Source organism: Grampus griseus (genome assembly GCF_964374135.1).
Source record: "Grampus griseus genome assembly, chromosome: 2".
NCBI lineage: Eukaryota > Metazoa > Chordata > Mammalia > Artiodactyla > Delphinidae > Grampus > Grampus griseus.
The window spans coordinates 85,918,806-85,935,497 of record NC_139018.1 but is presented as its reverse complement, the minus strand read 5'-3'; the positions used below and the strand labels follow the sequence as shown (position 1 = coordinate 85,935,497).

At 45.3% G+C, this 16,692-nt stretch overlaps 1 protein-coding gene across 1 annotated transcript in view; it reads right to left on the bottom strand.

The window, feature by feature from the left end:
* The window catches only part of STARD9 (StAR related lipid transfer domain containing 9), a gene marked incomplete at its 5' end in the record, with an annotated part of 130,965 nt that extends 115,644 nt beyond the window's left edge, over window positions 1-15,321 (bottom strand). The window contains 3 exon segments of the mRNA XM_082648352.1: window positions 8,935-9,051; window positions 10,841-10,910; window positions 15,275-15,321. Of these exon segments, the coding sequence (XP_082504478.1) occupies window positions 8,935-9,051; window positions 10,841-10,910; window positions 15,275-15,321 (234 nt within the window).
* Window positions 15,322-16,692: the final 1,371 nt, after the last annotated feature.

Below are 16,692 nucleotides of genomic sequence, written 5' to 3'. Positions count from 1 at the left end.
ATTCAAGTGTAAAGGGAGTGGAGAATAGGGCAACTTCTCAGCACTGCAGATGCAAGCAAGAGAACTTCTGGGGAACATCAAGGACACCTAGCTCAGGACCTCTATCTGTATTTATGCTTAGGCTGCACCAGCTTTCCAGTTGACTATCAAAATTTGGGCATGCCACCCCTACAGATAACCTCTCTCCCAAGCCTAAATCTCAAGGACTCCAGATACAACCAGAAATTCCTGTTACCCTTGACTCACAGAGGAGAAAAAAGAATCCAAACAAGCTGTTGCATTTTAAAAGATTTCTCTAGTTTCTGCTGTTCATTTTTGTAAAGGCATCCAGCACCAACAGCAAGCATTAAGTGTCAAGGATCTCTGTTCTTCAGATTTTTCTGAGTCTAAACGCTACCCTTTAAAAATTCATAATCAAGTTTCCAGAGAGGGGGAAAAAATGAGTTAGAAGAAGCCAAAAGAATGACCTTATTCCTTTAAAATCCAGCCCATGGACATGCTTATGGAGCTGAGCAGCTGTGCTATTGGCAGAGGGAACTTACTGAAATGAAGCACTCATGGTAATCTCCCTTCCCCCACTCACGCCAGAAGAGCCCCATCCAATTATTGAACAAAAAGGCTTTTTCTTATAAACTTCTCTCCCTTCAACTTCTGTCTCCATCTTGGTTGGGAAGAAATAGCACTAGCGCTGGAATGTACACAGCTCTGCAAATATTCATGAGAAAATCCTTTGACGCCCACACGCTCCCCAGCTGCCCTAGCACATACATGCATTAGGGAAAGGGATGCACAGAGAAATTCATAGATGTCTATGGTTCTCCAACTTAGGCAAACTGCAAGGCCTCCTCAAAACGGGCAGCAAGATTCAAGAAGGCAGAGTGCTAACTTATCACTTATCCACTGAACCATAAATTGAATTATCAACCCAATAACCACTAACTGATCACTTAAGATGTGCAACACTGGAAATACAGAAATAAATGGAGCTGTGTGTGGTGCAGCATTTGAGAGCTTGGACTTTAGAATCACACAGTCAAAGGTTTGAATGCTGGTTCTATCACTTGGCTGGTGACCTTCAAGCAAGCTACTCAACCTATCTGAGCCTGCTCCTGTACCTAAATTGGAGATAATAATATTTACTGTAAAAAGTGATATACCCCTAACCCCTCTGTGAACTCTCAAATTCCTTCTCACCTTAGTTTCTTCTTCATGTTTGCCCCTCCTCTTGCTCCTCCAAGGTCCCTCTTCAGTTTCCGTAGCTCTTCCACCTTCTTTCCTCTTTCCCCAAAGCCTTCATTCATACTCCAAGTTCAGGAGATACAAAAGAAGTGACAGCCATACCCCTCTCCACCTCACCCTACTTACTTTCCGAAGCAGAGGAGATCATAGATCACTTGTCTTCATCTTATAATGGGTTGCAGTCCCCAGAAAGAAATGCTGCTTCTGTGGCAGCAGTAACTAGCCCCAGCCTGGTCATGTTACAGAACCTATGATAATAGTCACTCAATGCCTTCCCACCCCCATGCTACTAAATGGCAATAGTGTAATTTCCTCATCTTGACGAGTACAGAGCCAGGGATAGGCCCAGTCTCAAGAACAAGATCTTTCCTTGGGATTCTGCTAAGCAGCACACTTCCTGCCCTGCAGGAAACTATGTGTTGCAGTTCATGATCCTGTCACTAGAATAAGCAACAGGCATTTCCCTGCAACACCAAGCACAACTCTGGACCGGCCAAAAAGAAAAAAAAAATCCTATTAACTACTATTTTTGTCTCTCTAGGCCTTCATCTTTAAAATACGTGCCATGATGGTCTCTAGCATTTCTTCTAACACCAACATTCTGGAATTCTAAAGTCAAACTATTTAGGTGCCACATATCCAGATTCAAAAACTCTGCACAAGTTACTCTTCATGTCTTTATAAACAATCCTCTGCAATTTAAGCTGAAATCCTCTATTTTCTCCAAATGGCAATGAAGACCAGCTGGTTCTAATGCTCCATAAACTATTAAAATCATCATGTTCTGTACCTGTAGAGCATTATTATTACCTGTCTTCCCGTCTCTGGAGCAACATTCCTTCATTAAATAATCACATGCAGAATGCACATGAGGTGCACTACACTGACAGTGGCTTTCCTCTTGGTTCCTGCAGCCAGCCCTTTAATCATTTTGGGGTGTGTGGGGTTTTCCTCTGAAGCCTCTCCAAGTTCCTAACATCCTCAAGCTGAAGTCCAGAACTGGAGAAAATACTCACCAAAGAACTTGTAACACAAACGCGCATGCACGAGCGCACGCGCGCGCGCGCACACACACACACACACACACACACACACACACACACACACACACACACACACACACACACACACACTCCTCCCCACCTTGCCCCTTGGCAGGGCTCTTTGGGGGTAAGCAATGGATGTTCTCTGTGTGTTGTTTGGTGTTCAGTGTATTATGGAGATGAAACAGTGTTAAAACAACAACAAGCATAATCACATTGCTGCTATAATTTCAGTTTTGAATGTGGTGGCTGTGGGGAGGAAATCTCTGCTCACTCACACGATATTTCATCTGGAAAAGCTACAGGTTTTTTAACTATTGTGTTTTAGCCAAATAACAGAGCATTTTAAAATAAAGATTCCCAGGAGAATAGAAGCAATTACGTCCCACAAGGGCTGGGTAGCTTTTTGTTCCTGACGCACTTTCTGTTGACTCAGTCTACACTTGTTTTGACAGCCACTCACAGTCCTTGGTGGGTAAAGCTGAGCTAATGCTCCTCATGGAAAGTTTTACAAACATACAATCACCCAAACACAAAATGCTTGTGCAGAGGACTCCTGCTCCAACAGATGTTCCTGACCAGGAGGAAGGGAGGGAAGTTAATTTTCCAAGTGGAGCATGCTGATCCCAGAAGGGATCACAACCAGATTCAAAGAAGATTTTCAGATCTAGTTCAGCTCTTAGAAAAGAAGCATGGGCCTCACTTCTCTTGTACTGTGATAGTGGTAATCACAACAGGGACCCAAGCCACAGCACTCATGACCTCACATTCCACTTTTAGCTGTCAAGCCCTGGGCTGAACACTTCACATCATTATTTGTTTCCTCTTCACAGTAACTCAAGTTGAAAAGACTAGGACTCAGAGAGGTTAAGTGACTTGTCCCAAAGTAAGCCAGCTGGTAAGTGGCCGTGCCTGAATTCAAACCCAGGTCTAACTTCAAGAGAAGAAGCTGATTAATACAGACTCAAGGCAGATAAAATGCAGGTCAATTTTTAAGAAAAGCCTTGGCTGCAAGTCCAAATGTTAATAAAGACTGAAAACACAATTAGGTCAGTAACGACCTCCCTTAAGAATGGGACGCTGGGGACTTCCCTGGTGGTGCAGTGGTTAAGAATCCGCCTGCCGGGCTTCCCTGGTGACGCAGTGGTTGGGAGTCCGCCTGCCAGTGCGGGGGACACAGGTTCGTGTCCTGGTCTGGGGGGATCCCACGTGCCGCGGGGTGGCTGGGCCCATGGGCCGTGGCTGCTGGGCCTGCGCGTCCGGGGCCTGTGCTCCGCGGCGGGAGAGGCCATGGTAGTGAGAGGCCCGCGTACCGCAAAAAAAAAGAATCCGCCTGCCAATGCAGGGAACACGGGTTCGAGTCCTGCTCCGGGAAGATCCCACATGCCGCGGAGCAACTAAGCCCGTGCACCAAAACTACTGAGCCTGCGCTCTAGAGCCCACGAGCCACAACTACTGAGCCTGTGTGTCACAACTACTGAAGCCTGCACGCCTAGAGTCCACGCTCCGCAACAAGAGAAGCTACCACAATGAGAAGCCCGCGCACCACGACAAAGAGTAGCCCCTGCTCATAGCAACCAGAGAAAGCCCGTGCACAGCAACAAAGACCCGAAACACAGCCAAAATAAATAAATTTTTAAAAAAAGAATAGGATGCTGATGACATCAGGGTCATGGGGTAATGGACAAGTCAGGTAGTATAATCCCCTGCTAGTCCCCATTCACTATAACCTTTTCTCTCTCTCTCTCTTTCCCTTCACCCTCTCTCCTCAACTTTCCATCTCTTCCTTTTCCTATATCTGTCTTTTTATCTTTTTACACTGTAGTTTAGTAAAGAATATGAACTTTGCATTCAGATGATCCTGTTTTCAAATCTAAGACTCATTTTCTTGTTGTGTGACTTTGGGCAGATCATATCGCTCTTATCCTAAATTTCCTCAACTATAGAAGAAGAATAAAATCTTCTACCTTTCAGGCTGTTGAAGGGATTAAATTAGATAATATGCATAAAGAGAGGACCAGGTCACTAGCAGACTGAATGAGATTTGTTTAATTTTGAGAGTCAGTGAGGCTTGGTGGACACGACATAGAATTTAGAGCCAGACAGTCTTGGCTTTGAATCCCTGCTCTACCACTTACTGGTTAAGTGACTCAGGCAAGTCTTGTAGCCGTTCTGTGGCTCGGTTTCCTTATCTATAAAATGGAGTAAATAATATAGGCTTAATAGATTTTGGAAGAAAGTCAAATGAAATGATAAACACTTAAGAGTCTATAGATATTTAACAAGGAAGCTGCCTCTCAGCAGAACTTGCAGTAGCCGATTTGCTCTCTAGAGGCTCATATTGGTTGACACCTGATCTATGTGTTCAAGTGTGTCACCACTAAGGACTGGGAAGTGCTAAAGCACAAAGGAATTTTAATCTTGAACCTATCTTTTGAGGCTGTAACATAAACATAAAGAGAGGGAGGTAGAGTGGTACAATGCAATGCAAAGGCCACCACAGCAGGCAAGGGTCCAGTCCCACTTTGGCATTAACTGCCTGTAGAAGACCATGTAAGTTACACGCTGTATCTGGAACAGGAGAGGGTGGCCTAGATGAGTGGGCCTTGCCTGGAAACATTTTTCATTGTCACGATTGGGACTGCTACCAGCACCTAATGGGTAGAGGCCAGGGATGCTGCTAAAGATTCTGCAATGCCCAGGACAGACTCCCTACAACAAAGAATTAACCAGCCAAAATATCAACAGTGCTAAGGTTGGGGAAGCCTGGCCTAGAGGACTGCTAAGTTCCCTTCAAGTTCTAACACTCTAAGAGACTACGAGGAGAAAGCAGCACCAACACTGAACATGTGACTTCTCGTCAACATCCATCAAGCAATGCCTTATGATGTTGCTCAAAATCCCCCTCAGGCCCGTGGGGAAAATTTTTCCTCAGATATCTGGATATTCTGAAATCAGTGCTGTTCTTCTGAGGGTGATGACAGTCCTTCCTTCACAAAAGGAGGCACAGTCCTCCAGGGACTTGGTCCCTTACTCTGTGCAATTAGAGTTGGTGTTTCCAAAGCCATGAGGTTTCTTTAGGGCAAGAAGATGACGTAAATGAGTCTGAATAGATCAGAATGATACGTGGTACACAAAACAGCAGAGGTGAATATCATGTATTGATACATCATGCTAAGTAAGCCAGACTCAAAAGGCTACATACTATTTTATTACATTTATACAACATTATGGAACAGACAAAACTGTAGGGAAGAAAACAGATCAGCAGTTGCCAGGGGCTGGGTGGGTAAGAACAGTCTGACTACAAAGGGACATGAAGGAATTTGGGGGATGATGCACTGTTTTATATACTTATTGTAGTGTAAGTTATACAACTGTATGTGTTTGTCCAAACTCACAGAACTGTACACTGTACACTAAATGGTGAATTTTACTGTACCAAAATTATACTTCAATAAGACTGGCCCCTTTCCCCCCACCCGCCAAAATACGATCACAAAGACAGTAGAGAGGACTGCTGTACTTTGGGAGAAGATGAAACAGATGACATCTCAATGCTTTCTTATGCCAAGTCCTATGATTTTATGATAATCTGCCTTTCCTATCCCTGGTGACTTCAGAGCCGTAATCATTAGGGTTAAGACTGGGCTCCAATTTCTGTGTCAAAGCGATGAGTCCCTCCAACCAAATCATGTGGATGTTAGTCTTGCCACCATTCTGGGACCTCTGGCCCTCCTCCAGCCTGTGTCAGATATTCCTTTCCTTCCCTCTCGTAACCAATGAGTGCCTTAGACAATTAGTAAACAAGCCAGAATAAACCTTAGGAGACACTGGTTTTATCTCTCTGCACAGGCTTCCTGTCCAAATGCCATTTGATCTTTCCATTGAACTTCAAATCAGGCAACAGAAAAGGAATCATATTTATGAATTCCCCTCCTCTATGGGCTTCTGGGTTTCCACTAGGCAATTTTATACACTTAAGCTACATAAATATAAAAAGTGAGCCTCATACCAAAATTATACCTGGGCTTGCTGATATATAGATATAGATATGTAGTTTTGTTTAGTTTACACATACTTCCCAGATTATCTATCAAATGTTACACAGGGCTTCCCTGGTGGCGCAGTGGTTGAGAGTCCGCCTGCTGATGCAGGGGACACGGGTTCGTGCCCCAGTCCGTGAAGATCCCACATGCCGCGGAGCGGCTGGGCCCGTGAGCCATGGCCGCTGAGCCTGCACATCCGGAGCCTGTGCTCCGCAACGGGAGAGGCCACAACGGTGAGAGGCCCGCATATCGCAAAAAAAAAAAAAAAACCCAAAATATGTTACACAAAATAGTTAATGTTTCTTATGTACAGAACAGTCCTAAGTATGCTATGATCAAGAAGGATGGAAAGAGCCATCAGAATGCTCACACTTTCTGCTAATAGAAAGACCACTGTCTTCGATACCACAAACACTGTCACAACGGTGAACTGCTTTAGGAGTCCCATGCTTTTATTTGAGAGTCACTTCCTTTCCTGGCTCTTCTTGGAGGATCTCAGTGGAACAATACAAACATCAGTAACCAGATACCTCTTACCTGCTTGAGTGCTGGGATAAAAGTCAAGGGCCACAAGATAAGCCTGGACCTGCCAGTGCCCTCATCCTCCAAAGGATGGAGAAGACTTGGTAGGGGCCAGGTAATACCCACACTGCCCCTTTCTGCTGAGCATTTACAGCAAACACACTGTGACTACAAAAGTGGGGTGCTCGGGCTTCCCTGGTGGCACAGTGGTTGAGAGTCCGCCTGCCGATGCAGGGGACACGGGTTCATGCCCTGGTCCGGGAAGATCCCACATGCCGCGGAGCAGCTGGGCCCGTGAGCCATGGCCGCTGAGCCTGCGCGTCAGGAGCCTGTGCTCCACAACGGGAGAGGCCACAACAGTGAGAGGCCCGCGTACCGAAAAAAAAAAAAAAAAAGTGGGGTGCTCATATTATAATAGAAGGGACCCACTGAAACAACAAATCTCACAGTGGTCTAGGGTCTTGTTTCCACATGTTCCCCTCAAAAGGGATGGATGGGGAATTATACTTCCATGGTTTAGAATTATCCAATCATCTTCAGAAGTTCAATCATCTTCAGAAGTCTGTATCAGCAGAAAATCAGTACAGGCAGACCTCGGAGATGTTACAGGTCCGCTTCCAGACCAACACAATAAAGCAAATAATTGCAACAAAGCCAGTCACATGCATTTTTTGGTTTCCAAGTGCAGACAAAAGTCATGTTTACACTATACTGCAGTCTACTAAGTGTGTAATAGCATTATGTCTAAAAAGCACTGAACATACCTTAATTTGAAAATTCTTTATGACTAAAAAATGCTAACCATCATCTGAGCCATCAGTGAGTCATAGTGGTGACGTCAAAGATCACTGACCGGGGATCACCATAAAAAATATAATAATAATGAAAAAGTTATAAATATTACGAGAATTACCAAAATATGACACAGAGACACGAAGTGAATAAATGTTATGAAAAATGGCACGGATAGACTTGCTTGATGCAGGGTTGCCACAAACCTTCAATTTGTAAAAAATGCAGTATCCATTAAGGCAATAAAGCAAAGTGCAATAAAACGAGGTATGCCTATGCTGTCCTCCAAGTCACTCAGGCTTGATAACATTGTTTCTTTGGCATAATTAGGAAAAGTTTCACAAAAGACTAACATACTTAGCAGAAGACACACTTTGGCTTTTTATTCAAAGATGTATGCACTGATAGGCAATGGTTGTCTAGGGTTCTCCCCCAAATTTTTCCATTTTCAATGTTTTTTCCTAAAGACATATTCCTCTAGTATTCTCTTTCACATGTAAGAAAGAACATCTGAAAGGCCAAATAAATGATTTTTCTAATTTTAGAAAGGACCCTGGCAGCTACTAGGGTGAGGACTATTGTCTGTGGTCACAGACTTGAATCAGGCAAGGCTTGCTGGACATCATGGGGACTAAATGCATGACCTTTGACAGTGCTCCAACCAGGACAAGGCTGCTGCTTCACAGAAACAGAGAGAAGTCCTGTAGACCCACCTGGCCAGACCTGCTGCCTCAGAAATTTATGGGAGAGCTAATCAGCAGGAAGGGTGACCTACAGCACCAGCCAGTACAGGCTTGGCTCATCCTCTCAATCCTCAGCAGATGAACGGAATTCGCCTCTTACATACATCCCAGGCTGGCAGACTAACTGTCCAGCCCTTTACACTCAGCCTAGGAGCACAAGCCTAAGAATCAAAGAAGATACCAGTCTCTACGACTCATGGGCCCTTCTGCTGCATACAACACAAGGTCAAGTTTGAGGTGAGCCCATTCACCTACCACAGGAGCAGAACACTGCCTGAACTACCTCGTACCCATCTGAATCAGACGGAGGTCCAAGCCTAAATGGACACTAGTCAATTTCCGTGCCCTCAACAAGCAGTCTTTTCTTATCTCCTTTGCTCTTTCTGCAACTGATGCCTCTCACTACCACTTCCCAGATCAAAACATCATTAGTTTCTGACCAAACTACCATAAGTAAGAAATAGCCAGGGCCCAGATTCCATGTTAATTTCCCAATAACTATCCAATTATAAAGAGCTGGGGAGAGTGAAGGAAAAATGACATTACCACATCCTGAGATGCATGCTGGGGGTCCTCTGGGTCGACTGACCAGTAGCAGTAATCAAAGCCAAATGCCACAACCTTCTCCCGGGAGTCGCCAAAGCCACTGGGTCGACCGTCCACCTAAAATCAAACATAGGATCCAGTGTCTTCTTTACTATAATATCAGAATCTGGCCAGTAGCACTTGATTCCTCTCTGCTGTAGCTAGAGATACCTGGACTGATCATGAGAATCTTTATCATATCTACCTGAAAAAGAAAAAGTAACCTTTGTTTTCATCTTGTTAGGTACAATGAAGCCCCAGAGAATTAAATGCCTGTCTATCATACTATCACATATCAACCCACATACGAACCAGCCCTATGAGGCATGAGACAGCTTGGGAGAAAAAGCCTTTCCTTCTCTGGGCCTCTTCTTCTTACTATCATTTCTTCTCTAAGTATTTCTGTAGAAGATACTGGTAGTACATGAGTAATTCAGTCCCTGGGCCTGACAGGCTCTATCAACCTAGGGCAAACACAGAGGTCTTTGGGGTATCCACCCCCATTGAATGAGAAAGCATGTTGGACAGAAGAGTTAGGACCACTCCAACTGCCCAAGGTAGATGAGGGCAGAGCCAGAGCTTAGAACTGTAGTGACCTCCAGGTACTGGGGAGAATGGCATTATTCACAGAAATGCCTATCTTACTATTTAAAATTTAGACTCTGGACAGGGAGAAACAATCCTTTGAACTAGGTACCATAAGCCACAATAGAATGAGGCTGCCAGAATGACTAAGAGATTCTTAGTGGATAACTGGCCTCAGTGAAGTAAGCAGTCAGCGAGGTGTGCAGGGGGCAGATTAGAGTTTGATCTTGGCCAGAATTTATTCTTAAGAACCAAAAATATGGGCTCTCAGAACAAAGCAGCTGAAGTGATTAGGCAACAGAGACATAAATAAGAGACAGCAGAGAATGAAAGGTCTTTTGCCCCCGGGGAGCTCCTGTTGAAAGTCTGGCAGGCTTCTCTTTCAGCAGAGAGATACTGACAAAAAGAAACAGATCATATCAGAGGAGTAACACAAGAGTGGGCATGGCTGGGGGCCCTGGGATCCAGATAACCCTCGTCCTGCAAGTCAGCTTCCTCAGCTCTCAGGAATGCTCAGTACCACCTGCAAGCTGACCACAGCAATAGTCACATGGCCGGCTGCCCCGTCCCTCTCCACTGCTCAAGGGCCATTTGTTCTTTCGAAAGAATCCCTTCCACTTCCACTGGCCTGGGAAATGGAGGAATGGGATGGAGGAAATTAGCCCTAGGAAGGGGTGAAGGGTAGGGGAGGAAGTTGCCAGTACTTGTCCGATCGTGACTCAAAGATCAGTCAGATCTGTAAAAGAGAATTTGTAGCAAAACTCGGGCTAGTGACTGACTCTCTTCTGAGATCTAAAGTCTCTTACTTCGCCTTCACTACGGCCAAAAGAAGAGTCCTGCATTAGCAGATGGATACTAAAAGCCTGGTAATGCTTCTAGATGAAGTGATATCCAATAAGAGACTTGAGCCGAAGTCTAACTGGTGGTCGAGTGAGTTAAATATATGCATGGATTGTCCCCAGCATGATTCCAGTTGGCCACAGCCCCCATAACACTCTTAGTGTTTACTTTCAGAACAACTACTGACCAGTTTCCAAAACAGCTGTACCCCACTTGATAGAACTTGGGCTGCAGCAGCCACATCCCTGGAACTTCTTTCCTGCTGTATTTTTATATTTGCTTTGTGGTTGCGCAAAGCTCTTCCCACAATTCCCCATACATGCCCTTCCCTCTCCCAATCCCCCTCTCTAAACACATTCACATACCCACCTTCACCCACAGAAGCCCTGTAATAATACTAGCTCCTCAGTGGAAAGAAAAAGGAAAACAATTTCACGCTTACCTTTAAATTCCTGATTTTTGCCACTTTGCCATCAACTTCCACAATAATTCTTCCCCCTTCTTTGGTCTCCCTAGAAACAAAACACAACCCATATGAGAAGAAATATTGCTTCTTTAAGTTAATCAAGAAAAGAGGCACTTCCTTGGTGGCACAGTGGTTAAGAATCCACCTGCCAATGCAGGGGACACGGGTTTGAGCCTTGGTCTGGGAAGATCCCACATGCCGCAGAGCAACTAAGCCCATGGGCCACAACTACTGAGCCCGTGGGCCACAACTACTGAAGCCCGCGCGCCTAGGACCTGTGCTCCACAACAAGAGAAGCCACTGCAATGAGAAGCCTGTGCACCACGACGAAGAGTAGCCCCCGCTCGCCGCAACTAGAGAAAGCCCACACACAGCAACGAAGACCCAATGCAGCCAAAAATAAATAAATAAATAAATAAATTTATTTTTTTTTAAAAAGAAAAGAGCAGCTGAGAACAGCGCTATTGGGACAAAGTGTTTCCCTACTGCTGTCTCCATAACTGGGGTGTCCGTCTCCATTAATGGCTATCAGCATCATATCAAGCAGTCCCCTAGTTGGCACACTTCCCTGGATTATTAGAATTTGGCTTGGGAACAGTGAAGAGTCACCGTTGTTGGGCACCCTCTATGTGCCAGGCACTGTATTAAGTAGAGTATGTACTATACTTCATCTTATGCAATCCTCTTAACACACCCTCCTGACATAGCTTCCTAACATATCTTCATTTTTTCAGAATGAAGACCAAGGCTGAGAGAAATTATGTAACTTGTCCAAGGTCACACAGCTAGCAGTGGCAGAGCTGAAATTTCAACCCAGATCTGTCTAACCACAAAGCCATATGACTTAGAAATCGGGCTTGGAAACCGTGGAGAATATCCTCTGCTCAGCACACAGCATGGCATCACTTCTCATTTTCTCTGATATTCTGAGCACAGAAAATAACAAAAAAGGTTTTGGAGTCCTCTCTGTTGAGACCTGAGAACATGCTTCCCAAATCCTTTCCTTATGTCTTCCTAAATCAGAATGAGAGCCAAGATCCTTAAGAATCTTCCTAAACTTGCAGTTCTGTAGTAACACTGCTAACAACTATCCAACCCCTAAATTCACTTTAAGGGGCTTAATCCATATGATCCATATACCTTAAGGCCAAAATGAATGGAATACACTCCATTCTAGATATGAAATCCTTTTTCACAACATAAAGAACTTTAGCTAAAGTGCTTAAGGTCAGAATGTTAATAGATGAGAGTTAACTCATGGGCACTTTTTCTACTACAAAGAAAGTTATCAATTCAATTACTCCTGGCCTGAGACCTGAAAGTTGAGCAAATATATTCAGTCTCATTTTTATCTTTCCTCAGGGTTTCCAGGATGTGACCTTGAGGATTTGGGGGCTGGGGGTTGGCAAGGGCTGCACAGTGAGACAGGGGTCTTTACATTTAAGATTATTTTTTTAAACCTATCAGTGTGTTTGGGATAAAGCCCTGGATAAAAAATTTCCCTCTCCCAGGTGATGACATTTCTGTTACTTAAATTTCCTCAAGGCCCTGATGCTCTTTCTTTCACATTTCATACAAGACAGTACTTAAGGCAGCAGGGATATTCTTTGTCCCCCAGCATCATAAAATTACACCTCCTGCCCCCAGTCCTCAGCTCTCCTAAAGAAAATCTTTCATCTTTGGTGTTAAGATCATTTTTTTCCTCTCTGCATTTAAAAGTAGGTTTTATTCTCCCTCCACCCACTATAAAATACACAGGATATAGTAAATTTGCACAATAAAGAAAATAAGGGGGAAAATATGCAATAACATTTGCAAATCTATTTAATTTTTTAAAGTAAGCCCTTTTTTGAGGATTTATCTAGGACTTTTTAGCATAAAGCAGCCAAAAGAAAAAAGGGTCTTGAACTTGACCTCTTGACAGAAAGATATGGCACTAAAGGTGGGTGAGATGCTGCCCTTCCCCTGCCTGGACCACTGCCATTGGTAATCTAGTGGTTCCAAAATATTCTAAAACAAAATGAGGACAAATTAAAGTTGAGCAGAAGGGAAAGAAAGGGCACCAACCTCAACTGGGCAGCGGACTGCACAGAGCTCATAGGAAGTCTACTGATGTCTCTCGGTCCTGAATTCTACCAACAGGCATTCATTCGTTAGGGTTAAAGATTTTGCACAGGAATAAATCCTCAGTTACACAGTTACTCCTAGGACAGTGTTTCTCAAAGTGTGGTCCACAGGTTACCTTCATCAGAATTACGCGAGAAGGTGGGGCTAGTTAATTGGAACTCCTGTTAACAACTTGCATTATAACAAGCTTCCCAGGTGGACTGTATGTCTCCTATAATTTGAGAATCACCGCCCTAGAGGAGAAAATAACCAAGCCATTTCCACTGATCTATTCATTTGTAAAACTTAAAAAAAAAAAAAGACAGCTAAGAAGAGGGAGGAATAAAAGCAGCTGTTAAAAATTATATAGCTAGCACTCTACTGGACACTTAAAATGAGCCAGGCTCTGTTCTAAGTATTTTTAATATACCCTTTCATTTGATCTTCACCAAAAAACCCATTAAAATAGTTACACTATTTCACAGATTTAAAAAGAAGAGCACAGAAAGGGAATATAGTGCATGAAAAGTAACTTTTGCCAGAGCAGTGGCTAGTGTTCCAGAGCCTACAGTATTGGCAGAAGAAAACATGTTTTCTCAATGATGGATGATTTGGGACAAACAAGGGGCAGCATCTTATAATGAGACATGGATTTTCTGATTATGGGAAACAACTGTGAGGTAGAAGGAAGGGCACCAAAGCCATTTCCCATATTATCATTTTACTGATGGTCTATTCTAGTCCTACTGAGCAAACAGGCATCTGAGAAAGAAGTCCAACTTTTCTGTTATCTCAGGAAGGAGCGGCTTGGTCTGGTGAAAGGAATCTCGGCTCTTACCTACTTTTAGATCTTAAACAAGACCATTTTCTCATCTGGAAAAATTAAGAATGGAAGCTTGACCTCTAAGATTTCATTCCAAGTACCACATAAGATCCAATGACTTTGTTAACTGAGTCTGTGCCTCCCAAATAATTCCAATATGTGCCTTCAGGTCCCAAACCACATTCTGCCAGCTTTATCTCCTACTACTCATCTCCCTCCACACACCCTCTCCTCAAACAACTGAAACTTTTCTGTTTCCTAACAGCCTAAGTCCTTCGCTCTCAGTGTTCTCACGGAATGCTCTTTACACCTTCTCCACCTGTCAGCAGACTCTAGCAGCTCTTTTAAAAGCGTTTGGGTTCAAGCACCAACCCTTCTGTGAAGCCCTCCCTGACTTTCCAAACCTATGAGTGGAAAATCAGTAAGAAGGGAAAGAAATTACACGGCCGGACCCTGGATGCCTCAACAGCTGAGAAGTGCAGGATCAGATTCACGCATGAGGAAATGGGCACTGACTACGTTGCGGGAAGGGGTTAAAACAACTTCCCCTTCTTGCCAGTTCTGCTGTCGAGCACCGAATGAAACCACCGTCTCTCTGAGCCTCCGTTTCCCTCATACCTTACAATCTGCTTTCCTCCACATCTTCACAGAGAAACCCATGTGCACACAGGCACGCACACAATTCTGCCCCATTCCTCACAGGTACTCCAGAGCCACCAAGGAGAGACAGGAGACCGCCCGATCCCTCTCCCCTTTTCCCAGCCCTTCTCGGTGTACCCAGGGAGAAAGGCCCACACCATGCATCAAGAAAGAGAAAAACAAGTACCGTATGCTAACACATATATATGGGGGAAAAAAAAAAGGTTCTGAAGAACCTAGAGGCAGGACAGGAATAAAGACACAGACGTCGAGAATGGACTTGAGGACACGGGAAGGGGGAAGGGTAAGCTGGGATGAAGTGAGAGAGTGGCATGGACATATATACACGACCAAATGTAAAATAGATAGCTAGTGGGAAGCAGCCGCATAGCACAGGGAGATCAGCTCGGTGCTTTGTGACCACCTAGAGGGGTGGGATAGGGAGGTGCAAGAGGGAGGGGATATGGGGATATATGATTCACTTTGTTATAAAGCAGAAACTGACACACCATTGTAAAGCAATTATACTCCAAAAAGGATGTTAAAAAAAAAAAGACTGGAGCCGCGGCCCCTCAAAACTCCTGCTGGCAGGACTCCAGGGACACAGGGTAGGCCACCCTGAGGTCATCCACTAACCGCTCCCCGCCAGGGCACTAATCGAAAACCCAACCCCAGCGAGGTTTTGTCCCGCCAGGCTTTTACAGTTTCCGGACGCTGGACCCTTGGGCCACTTTGTGTCTGATTTCTCCGCGCCGGAATCACTGGAGGGAGAGGCGAGGACCTCGCCCTCCTCTCAGCTCATTTGACGCCTCAGGCGCCCCCTCCCTCCCTCCCAGACTCACCTCTTGCTGAGGGGCCGGACTCTCACGGCCACCCGCACGTTGGCCATCCCTTGGGCCAAGGCTCAAGTCCCGCAGGTCGGCCCAGCTGCAGCATCCCCAACGCCAGCCCCAAGCCGAGCCCCAGCCCAGCCCAGCCCAGCCCAGCCCCGCCTGCCCCACGCGCCTCACGGGACAACCCCGCCCATATGCGGGCGGATGCCCGGCCGCGGCTGTGCCTGCCGAACCTCAGCCAATCCTGAGCTCGGTGGACTGGAAGACGCCCGGGCCGCCCCGCCTCGCTCCTCCCACGCGCCTCACGGGACGGCCCCGCCCACGAGGGCGCAGGCTGCCCGACCAGGGCGGTGCCTGCGGAGCCTGGACCAATCCTGTCGGGGGCGGGAGGGCGCAGATCCTGGCTGGTTGGGGCCGGCTCACGCCTACTGGGAACTAGCTTTTGTTCTCCCACCGTGCGACAGTGGTATAAAGTGGAGTAAATCCGTTAAATTTAAGTTAGTTTACAGACAGACTACAAAGACAGTTTACAAAGTAATTTGCTAAATACTTTTCTTCGCTGCGTTCGCCTGAGCTGTTAATTCAGTGGTTAAATTTTAGGAGCAGAAATGAAATGGGGAACACCGATGTTTTTGCAGTTCCCTACAAAGGGCATCGCCTTTCTTTGAAGAGGCACGGGAGATGAAGGAGTTTAGAGTGCTCGCAGGCGAGCTTCTCTTGATCGTGCTGGAAGCTCATAGCCACCCTGACAGAGTTCGTGATTGTGGCGGGAAGACTATCGGACCGAACTGGTTCATTAATTAATCCAAGAAATAGCTACTTGGGGTGTGCTCAGAGCAGGGGGCCTGAAGAAATGGCTCGTGTGTTTACAACACACCCGACAGGAATCTGGGTTCATTGTGAGAAGGGGCACAAAGCTTGTAGCCTTCCTATGAGCAAATACCCAACACGTGTTCCCCTGCACCTCCACGTGGCTGCTGGGCAGGACCAGTGCGACAGGGCTCAGTATTGGAAGGAAAGCTACGGTATTTAGTGGGGGAGTTTGCCACCTAGAGCCTGTCAGGTCCACGCGTGGGTGGGCCATGAATAGTCTTACAGACATAAAGGCTTTGAACCTCTCTTTTAAAGGAAAAAAAAAAATAGATTCCAACTATGTGCCATTCTGGAAAAGGCAAAACTATGGGGACAATAAAAAGATCAATGGTTGCCAGGATTTGGGGGGAGAGGAGAGATGAATACATAGAGTACAGAAGTTTTTATAAGCGGTGAAAATACTTTGTATGACATTATAATGATTTTATGTCACCATACTTTTGTCCAAACCTGTAGAACGTGCAATACTATTCATTTCATTAAAGTGAACCCTAAGATGAACTGGGCACTTTGGTGATTATGATGTGTCAGTGAAATTCATCCTTGGTTTAAAA